Source organism: Eriocheir sinensis, chromosome 57 (genome assembly GCF_024679095.1).
Source record: "Eriocheir sinensis breed Jianghai 21 chromosome 57, ASM2467909v1, whole genome shotgun sequence".
Taxonomy (NCBI): domain Eukaryota; kingdom Metazoa; phylum Arthropoda; class Malacostraca; order Decapoda; family Varunidae; genus Eriocheir; species Eriocheir sinensis.
The window spans coordinates 11,277,024-11,287,583 of NC_066565.1; the positions used below are offsets into that span (position 1 = coordinate 11,277,024).

Sequence of the window (10,560 nt, forward strand, 5' to 3'; positions counted from 1 at the left end):
AACAAAGAAAAAAAGAGAAAGAAACAAAGAGTAATAAGGAAATAAAGAGAAAGACAAAGAAAGAAAGAAATATAGAAAAAAAGAAGGGGGAGGCGGTGGCTGAGTGGATAGCGTGACGGCGCCGCGTTCAGGACGACACGAGTTCGATCCCCGCCCGGTGCCACAAGCTGGGATTTTTCAGCCGCCGCCGAATGGCCTAAGACTACCCACATGCTGTCCAGAAGACCACCCATCAACCCGGACTCTAGGATTAAAGATGAGCTCCTGGAGGGCAGCATGAGCCAATGCAAGATGGTGCCACTATAAACACCTGCCTGCGCCACAACGGGCTGGGGCTGACCATGAGGCCCTGATACGAAGGAAAGCCTACTGGCGCAACAGGCGAAGACGTAAACAAACAAAAAATGAGAAAGAACAAAAGAAATAACGAAGATTGAAAAAAGAAAATGAAAAAGAAATAATTAGAATGAAAAACATAGACAGAAGGAGACAGACAGGAAGAGAAAGAAAGGAAAAGATAGAAAAGAAAGAAGAAAGAGAGAGAGAGAGAGAGAAAGAGAGAAAATAAGAAAGGAAGAAAGCGAAAGAAAGAAAAAATAAGAAAGAAAGAATTACTGTACAATGAAAAACATATAGACAGAAAGAGAAAAAGAAAGAAAGAGAAGAAGAAAGAGACGAAAAGATAGAAAGAAAAAAGAAAAAGAAAAATGAGAATGAATAAAGAACGACAGGAAGAAAAAAGAAAGAAAGAAAGAAAGAGAAAAAGAAAGATAAATAAATAAATAATGAGAAAGAAAGAAAGAAAATGAATATATATAGACAGAGAGAAAGAGACTGACAGGAAGAGAGAAAAAAGAAAGCAAGGGCAAGATAGATGGAAAGAAAGAGAAAGAAAAAATAATGAGAGAAAGAAAAGAATGAAATAAGAAAAAGAAAGAGAAAGAGAAAGAGAAAGAAAAAAATAGAAAAAGAAAGAAAGAGAAACAGATAGAAAGAAAATAATGAGAGAGAGAGAGAGAGAGAGAGAGAGAGAGAGAGAGAGAGAGAGAGAGAGAGAGAGAGAGAGAGAGAGAGCAGAAGGAGGAAAGGTTTTTCATAATCGCCTACACTATCTGAAGCATTCCGGTGCTAATGCCCCTTCACTAGCATATCAACGTGAATATCTAGTCTTAATCTGGCCAGTTAATTTCATCCCGTAGAGAGATAGAGGCAAGGAGCGCGGTCACGCCCATTAGCGCTCCCCTACCACGCTTGCAGAAACAAATAGAGGAAGAGAAAGAAAGAAAGAAACAGAAAACAAGAGAGAGGTAGTGTAAGAAAAAATAAATAAACGGAGGAGAAAAAAGGAAGAAAAGAATGAAAGAAAGACAAATAAAGAAATATAGATAATAACACAAAGAAAGAAGAAAGAAAGAAAAAGGCAGAGTAAGAAAGAGAAAAAAGAAAGTTAGAGAAACAAAGAAAGAAAAAGAGAAAGAAACAAAGAGTAATAAGGAGATAAAGAGAAAGAAAAAAATATAGAAAGAAAGAAGGAGAAAGAAAGTAATGAGAAAAAACATGTAAGAAAGAAAGGAGAAAGAAAATGAAAAAGAAAGAATTTTAATGAAACATATAGACAGAAAGAGAGACAGACAATAAGAGAAAAAGAAAGAGGGGAAGAAAGAGAGAGAAAGATAGAAAGATTTAGAAAGATGAAAAGAGAAAGAAAAAAGAAAGAAGAATAAAAAGAGACAGAAAGAGAGAAATAAGGAGAAAGAAGGAAAATACATAGACAGAAAGAAAGGGTCTCCTCTTCTTAATCCACACTCCTATTATCTCCTGGGATGTGCAGGTGTGTGTAGGAAGGACAGCAACTCCCCACCACTCCCCATCCTCCAGCCAAAGCTGGCAGGAAAGGAAAAAGACCAAAGCATGGAAAAAACTGCATGGAATTTTATGTAGGAAGAGGAAGAACTACCGTTTACTGCTACCACTAACCGGGCGATAAAGCGGACAGGGACACCAGTATTCGAAAGAACATAAAGTGCAAGAAACACGCACGTTTATACTACTTGAATGTTGCGAATTATTTATCATATTATTTTTTTCGATATTATTTCAACATATTGTCGCGAATGATTAACTCATTAACTACACAAACAATAGATGTCAGGGCTAATTGGCTGATAGTTTGGTCGAGACCCCCCCCTTTTTTTTGAAAGTGACATTTGCATGACATTTGCACGTTTCAATCTTTTCCAGCTGTTTTAGAATTTTATGATAATGAATGATGAGAGCGGTTTACAAATTTGATGTTTGATTTTTTCTAGATCCTATTAAATTAATTAATCTGGAGGAGCTTGCTAACTTTTCTTTTTCAATTATTGCGTGTAGGAAGGGAAGGGTGAGATGCGAGGGGGGTGCGGAGGGGGGGGGGGCGGGTCGCGGTGACAGGCTCAGAGCAAACTAGAAGGAAAAGGCTGAGCAAGTGGGAGTCTCCCTCCTGCCCAGCCAAAAGTGTTCGAGTGACAACGGCCCCGATTGTACCAGGGAACCCGCAATTCTCAACATCCTGGATATTTAAAAAAAAAACAGGAGGAGAGGAGGGAGACTTGGAGCGGAGCTTCTTCAGAATTCGGTAAGCCTGCCTTAGGACATTCGCATTGAAATGAACCTCAACATACTTATCCTTGTCTCTTCACAGGAGAGCTTTAGTATTACGCGACAGAGCCCTAGATTGGTCTAGATTCCCAGCAAGTCTGTTGATGTTCTTGGTACCATGGTGACCAACACATTCCTTGTGGCCAATCCTTCCAGTGCCAGTTGTATCACTGAAGTCGCCCAAGACAATGAGTGTGTCCCAAGGGGGCACTTGTCTAATACGGAGTCTAGTTTGGTCTAGAATATCTCCTCTTCTGCTTCGCACATCTCAGCAGGACCGTACACTGCCCAGTGTGTACATCAGCCTCACCTGCATTATGCGCTCATCGACCGGAGTAGCCTTAACCACAAATGTCTGCTTGGCTGGAGATGCCTATAGCTACCCCCTTGAAACGGAAGCCGTTACTCGTGCCGGACCAGTAGTACTTGTATCACACTTCACTGGTCTCGCCACTGCGAGGCCTCCTCGTGTCAGAGAGTCCCACTACGTCCACCCTCAGCCGTCTGAGCTCATCTGATGGGTAGGGCAGTCCATTCTCCGAGAGGCTGACGACGTTCCAGGAATCTACATGCAGAGCCCTCCGATGGTTAACCCCGGGACTGGTTCTGCGGGCGGGCACCGATTCTGCACCACCCTAGCCACCCCAAAAATATAAAGAGGGGCTAAGTTGCCTTTCCTTCTTCGAAGTGCAGGTGTCCCATAGACTTTGTCCTGGACCCGTCACTAACGGCAGACTCCCCGGATGTGGATGCATCGGGTCTATATAGTGTCTGCCGTTATGTATGTCTCTTGGTTGGCCCATGCTGCCCCCCGTTGATCCACATGTATGAAGTCACTGAAAAAGTGTTCACTGAAGACCTGGGCAGAATGTGGGTAATTTATCGCCACTCGATGATGTCTATATGTTTTCATTATAATTATTTCTTTCTCAATTTCTTTCTTTTTTCTCTTGTCTTCTTTCTTTCGTTCTTTCTCATTCTTTCTATCTTCTTTCTTTCTATATATTTTTTCTTTATCTTTCTATCTTTGTCTTTCTCTTTATTTCTTTATTACTCTTTGTTTCTCGTCACATAGAACGATCGAACTTTTAGAAGAAAATTATCTAAGCCAAATGGTTTCTGAGCCAACTCAACAAAATAACATACTAGACCTTGTTATAACGACCCAAGATAACCTAGTCGGTAATGTCACGGTAGGAGAACACCTCGGTTCTTGCGATCATACGCAAATTAGTCCGCGTCGACATTAAAGCTCAAACATCAGTGACTGAAAATAAAGTATAGCTGCCCAATTTCAAAAGAGCTAACTTCGTAGAAATCCGACGAAAACTAATAGAAATGCAACTATCAGATGACGGTAATAAGAACATAAGAACATAAGGAGTCTGCAAGAGGCCGGTTGGCCAATACAAGGCAGCAGAACACATTCGTCCCTCTGTGTGAGAAGCGATGTAACACTAATAAGAGCCCACCTTGGTTTAACAGCGAAATTAAACAATCAGTCAAGGAGAGAAAATTGTTTTACAGGCTAAAGAAAGAACAAAGCACGCCCGAAAACATTAGACTTTATAATGATCCCAGGCGACGATTAAAAAGATTAGTATGTCAGGCAAAGCGTAGATATGAAGAAACTATTGCGGCCAACTGTAAAAATAATCCGAAATCCTTCTTCAGTTACATAAACAACAGAAAAGCGATCAGAAGTGGAATTGGACCCTTAACAGCGACGGTGCACTAGTGACTAACAGCCAACACGTTGCAAACCTCTTAAACAATTACTTTTCCTCGGTGTTTAATACTAACAGTCCTCACACCACTACCACAAACACCAGTACTAATGTAAATCCCTAGCATGCATTGCCTAACTTTGAAATAACAACCGATGAAGTCATTAAAGCCCTCCAATTACTTATAACAAATAAAATTCCTGGACCTGACAAAGTATATCCTACTCTGCTCAAAGAAACAAAGAGCGAAATACTCTCCCCCCTCACTACCGTATTCAATATGTCCCTGCGACAAGGCATCGTCCCTTCGGATTGGAAAAAGGCTAACGTGACACCGATTTTTAAGAAAGGAGACAAAAAGGTACCAGGTAATTACAGGCCCATTAGTCTAACTTCGGTTGTAGGTAAGCTACTTGAGAGCATTATTAGAGACAAAATTGTGAGTTACCTTGAAAGTCACTCATTAATTGGGGATTCACAACATGGCTTCCGTAACAAAACATCCTGCATATCAAACCTATTAACCTTTTATAACGACCTCTTCACTGCTTATGACGTAACCAAATCACTGGACGTAGTCTATCTTGATTTCCAGAAAGCGTTTGATAAAGTCCCACATCATAAATTACTTTACAAATTAAAGCAAATAGGTATTGACGGTCAAGTTAGCCAATGGATCGCGAATTGGTTGAGCAACAGACAACAAAGAGTGGTGATTGACGGATTTAACTCAGAGTGGGCGCCAGTCACTAGTGGCGTCCCTCAGGGCTCGGTTCTTGGCCCAGTGCTTTTCATTATTTACATCAACGATGTGGATGTTGGACTCAATAATCGCATTAGTAAATTTGCAGACGACACAAAGATTGGTAACTCGGTTCTCACTGACGAAGACAGGCAAAGCCTCCAAAAGGATTTGCACAAAATTTCAGCTTGGTCGAATAGATGGGAGATGCCCTTTAACGTAGACAAGTGCCTGGTCCTTCAAGTTGGAACGAGGAATAAGAAGTTCGATTACGAAATGCGCGGCGTTAAACTCAAAAAAGTTCAATGCGTCAAGCACTTGGGGGTCAAAATCGCGTCAAACCTCAAATTCTCACAGCAATGCATCGATGCAGCAAATAAAGCGAACCGAATGTTGGGCTTTATTAAAAGAAACTTTTTTATTCAAGAATAAAGATGTACTACTTCCGCTCTACAATAGTTTAGTCAGACCCCACTTTGAATATTCGGTACAGTTTTGGTCTCCCCACCATGCAAAGGACATTGCTAAATTAGAAGGTGTTCAGCGTCGGGCAACAAAAATGATCCCTTCCTTGCGCAACAAATCCTACGAAGAAAAGCTTTCCACCCTTAACATGTTCTCTCTTGAGAAACGTCGCCTCCGAGGAAAACTGATCGAATGTTTTAAAATACTTAATGGTTTCACGAATGTAGACAGATCAACATTGTTTATGATCGATGACACTTTGCGAACGAGGAACAATGGCATAAAACTCAAATGTAGACAAGTAAATTCAGACTGCACCAAATTTTTATTCACCAACGTTGTAGTGCGAGAATGGAATACGCTCCCACCGTCAATGGTCCAGTATAACACGATTGACTCCTTCAAAAACATGCTCGACCGTCACTTCCTTCAATTTAATATCAACTAGAGTAGAAATGCAACGTTTTGGAGCCTTTTGATTAATGTAAAATCACTTAGGTTTAAGGACAGACCACCTAGTCTGGACCATGGGGTCTGTGTGGTCTGATTTTCTATGTAAATCTATGTAAAAAAAAATTTTTTGTTTCTCTAACTTTCTTTTTTCTCTTTCTTACGCTGCCTTTTCTTTCTTTCTTCTTTCTTTGTGTTATTATCTTTATTTCTTTATTTGTCTTTCTGACAGTCCGCCCGGTGCTCCGCCCAGGACTGGCAAAAGCCCGCTTTTCACACTGCGCTGTGTTGTCTTTCCATGGAGTTTGGATGGGTATTACACACATTCTTTGCATTCTTTGCGAGATGAATCGTGTAATTTGTTACGATTTCAACATGTGAAAGAATCCACCAAAAACGTATAGTGAGAGTGTAATCATGACCTGTGATTAGCTCAAGTAAGATCTGTTGAATGAAGCCACTGTGTGTGGGTCGTGGAGAAGCCTGGAAGTAATTCATGACTACGTAAGTCATTTGTCGTTGACGGAGAAGACTGGCAGCCAGCAAGAGTCCTTGTAACTCGCAGTAAGTAGAGCTGGATGATAGGGTAGTCTACGTCTACCCCGGCCTCTCTCTGGTGGCTCCACGTTGGGTGAGTAAATAGCTCCCCGACGCTCCCGTCTGACTGCAGGAAACCGTCGACGTAGAGACGGTGCGCTGCAAGGACGGTGGAGGACACTGCGGCTATGTGCTTCAGAGCTAGTTGTTTCCGGAGCAGTGGTGGGTTTGTATTGGAAATGGGAGTGGCTCAGAAACCCTCCAGGAGCTGGACCATGATCCATTTCTACCACAGAAACACCAAAATCAAGACATGACAGGGTGGAGCAGAATGTGTCGAAGAAGATACAAATACCGGGACGAAATGAACACAGTCGTGCGGCAGAGCCAAACGAGGCCCTCAGGACGCGAGAATAATGGGGAGCAAGACGGGGAGAGTGGAAGCACTTGACGCCGAAGGAGACACTGGCGTGTATTTTCTCTACAATTTGGGAGAAATTTAGCTCACTTAAAATGTTACCTATTCTGTTGGAGGCATGACACCCAAGAATGTACCTCACCATTTTGTTCTGAAAAAATCTAAGGTTTCAAAAGAAGTCTTTGGGAGCTGACCGAGGGCAAGGGAGAGGTAGTCCAGTCCTTATGAATGCAACGTAGAGGGTTCTTGGCACAGGGACAGAAATATCGGCAACGTTGTTCTTGCCCTGAGATCTCCTCGGCACTGTTCATCCCCAAGCTGGCATGTCACGTCTACTACAGTGCCGCGAGCTCAGTGCCGGGGGAGGTCAGGTCGTTGGGATAGGTTAGGCGCTCCAAGGTACAAGTACTGCGTGTACAGCTTGAGAAAACTATTTCCTACGATGAAATCAGGAAGCGTTCTGGAGTTTAGAGGATTAAATACTCTGCTTTTCTCTGGGGAAAGGATAAGGCCGTATGTGGAGGACGACTCGTAGAATGGCTGTAGGAAGTGCTGAAGATCTGCAGCAGAGTTCTCTCTCTCTCTCTCTCTCTCTCTCTCTCTCTCTCTCTCTCTCTCTCTCTCTCTCTCTCTCTCTCTCTCTCTCTCTCTCTCTCTCTCTCTCTCTCTCTCTCTCTCTCTCTCTCTCTCTCTCTCTCTCTCTCTCTCTCTCTCTCTCTCTCTCTCTCTCTCTCTCTCTCTCTCTCTCTCTCTCTCTCTCTCTCTCTCTCTCTCTCTCTCTCTCTCTCTCTCTCTCTCTCTCTCTCTCTCTCTCTCTCTCTCTCTCTGTTAGTGTACTCCATCCTGCTCCGGCAAATGCTCTTCTTTTGTCCCTCCACCAGCTCCTTTGGCTTCTCTGCCTTCAAAATCAACATTTCACTCCATGTTTCTTTGTTCTATATCGCAGTCACATAATCAGTCATGTAAACATATAATCCTAATCATTATTCATATAATTTTAACGGGGCTGTGACGTAGCAGCACCGATATTTTTTCCACTGCCCGGATGCCATTAACAATAATATCTACGTAATTCCGACCACTCCCTACGCGGGGACACAAGCAGTAATAAGATAATGCTGTACCGTATACTGCTGGGCTGGTATTTAAGGGACAGTCTCCGACAGGTTGGTACAGGTAGCTCTCGATTTACGCGAGTTTAGTTTACGCGTTTTTTTTAAATAACGCGGAGTCCAAAATCCAAATAAATGTTTAATTTACACGTTTTTTCACTTATACGCGATATTTTATGAACTGGACACCAGATGTCTCACGCAACTGGTCTCACACGGCGCCGCGGCCACACACCTGAGCTCAGTTGCGACCCTGTCCTGACCGAGGTCGGACGTGGGTCATGGCGCTCCGAAAGGAGCACCCCGGGGCCAGCCTGTTGGCCTCTCCCCTTCCCCTTCATCCCCGTCTCCCCTTTCATCAAGAAACCTACTTCAAGAAACACTACTTAGCAAGTTATTTTTTGTGACATTAAGTGATATCATAGTGACAGTCTGGCAGACAGTGAGTGGAGTGCATGTGTAGTGCCGGGAGGACACAGATCGCCGAGTGTGTCGCCGCCGCGGCCTTTCATCAAGTCCCTGCTGGCGCCCCGAGGTCTCCCCCAGGCTCACCAGCCCGCCCATCCTGCTGTTGAAGTCTGGTCAAGTGCAGTGCAGTGGAGGCTTCGTCACTCAGGTGGGGGCAATGTGCAGGCTGCTCACCACCAAGGCTGTGCAGTCTGTTCCCAGGAACAGCTCCGAATCTTCACATCTGTCTCGCCACCTGTATTGGATTAGCGCTCAGCCGCTAAGCCCCTTTCTGAGTGACCATCGATACCGCCTCTACCTGCTCGCAGGCCACCTGCTGCTACCTGACCCAGCATTTTTGACCTGGGGATGACCTCGGATTAACACCTACTCGCCTTCCAGAAGAGGATTACCTTCCCGCCTCATCGCTCTACCACACCGCACTCCACCACCTCCTCACCACTCAAGCATCACCACAACGTTCCCTCCGTTACTGTAAATTACCAACCCCCACACCCCTTTCATATTGTATTTTTTTTATAAAGTTACACTTTGTAATTTTAATATGTACATTTTCAGCCTAACGGCTGCCATCTGCGAAATAATTTGATTGATTGATTTGGAATAAACCGATCATTATTATTATTATTATTATTATTATTATTATTATTATTATTATTATTATTATTATTATTAGTTCTTCCCGGGCGCCACTTGAACAACAATACAGTACCCACTCCGCCACGCTACTCAACAATAGAGGTGGGCAGGTATCGGTACCAGTACCGGTACTTACGGTACCAGCTATACGGTACGGTACCAGTACCAGACTGCTCGGTACCGGTACCAATACTAGCCAGTCGCTCATGGTGTTCCTCATTTCTTACTCACACGAGTGAGGCTGAGACTGAGTGCCTGAGTGGATATCTCGATGATATGGATATTCTCTCTCTCTCTCTCTCTCTCTCTCTCTCTCTCTCTCTCTCTCTCTCTCTCTCTCTCTCTCTCTCTCTCTCTCTCCACTAAATGAAGTGAATATTTATTTATCGATAGAAACCAACCTCTTGTTTGATTTACATTGTTTTTGATTTACGCGACCTATTCAAGGACACAATAGTCGCGTAAATTGAGTTACCTGTACTCGCTGTTCTTTAGGTGTGTGTGATCCTCTACTCTCAAGTATTTTGTTTCCAAACAGTATATTGTTGTCTTGCCTAATGAGTACATACATCACCTTCGCATTAACTGTGTATACCTTACAAAACCAAATAATTTGTAAATCTTGGATGACAACGAGAAAATAGGCAGAAAAGAGCAAAGTCAAGCAAAGTGAGTCCTTAGACGACAGGCAAGGAGTCCCAGCGCTTCCAAAGGCCGTGACGTCACAGAATTCATGACGTCAGAGCTGTGATGACGTAACGAAAGATCATATAAATTAGATCTTGATGCTACAGTGAACCACCCTTACTCTGCCTTTATCCTTGGTGTCTCTTACCTTATGGCCTCGGTCTGCCAGGGCCTCGGCCAAGGGCATGAACATATTCATATGACTGTATGAGGCGACCGGAAGGAGCATAAGGATATTGTATGACCTCTCCGGGGCTGGCAGACTCCCTGACGCTCCCCACATCACGGCCGCTGCCACCACGCCCAGCGTCAAGGCCTTCATCTGTCGTGGGGAGATCCAGAGCCGTGTTTGGGTCATCACGTAGTGACGTCACTTAAACTCGCATGCCGAGTGTAAATGTCATACAAACATTCCTTTTTAAGTATACATGAAAAGTGTACTTGAGATTCTTCAAGGACACCCGGGCATCTGTATAACGTCGTAAAAAAATGGCAACAAAACAAATGTAAATAAACTCCATCCCTACTTCAGCCTTTATATATTGTATGAAAAATTACGTTATTGATCAGGATATGATAGACAAGAAGAAGAATGATTTAATACAATGAGTAAGGGGTTTTGTGTATGATTCCATGTATTGAACGGTGTCGGACATAGTATTTTTTTATTTAAGT

At 43.2% G+C, this 10,560-nt stretch overlaps 1 protein-coding gene across 1 annotated transcript in view; it reads right to left on the minus strand.

Moving 5' to 3' along the window:
* The window catches only part of LOC126984893 (UDP-glycosyltransferase UGT5-like), a 36,973-nt gene extending 26,763 nt beyond the window's left edge, over positions 1 to 10,210 (minus strand). The window contains exon 1 of the mRNA XM_050839192.1: positions 10,034 to 10,210. Coding sequence (XP_050695149.1) covers positions 10,034 to 10,207 — 174 coding nt within the window. The 5' untranslated portion in view covers positions 10,208 to 10,210. The remainder of the gene's footprint in view (positions 1 to 10,033) is intronic.
* Positions 10,211 to 10,560: the final 350 nt, after the last annotated feature.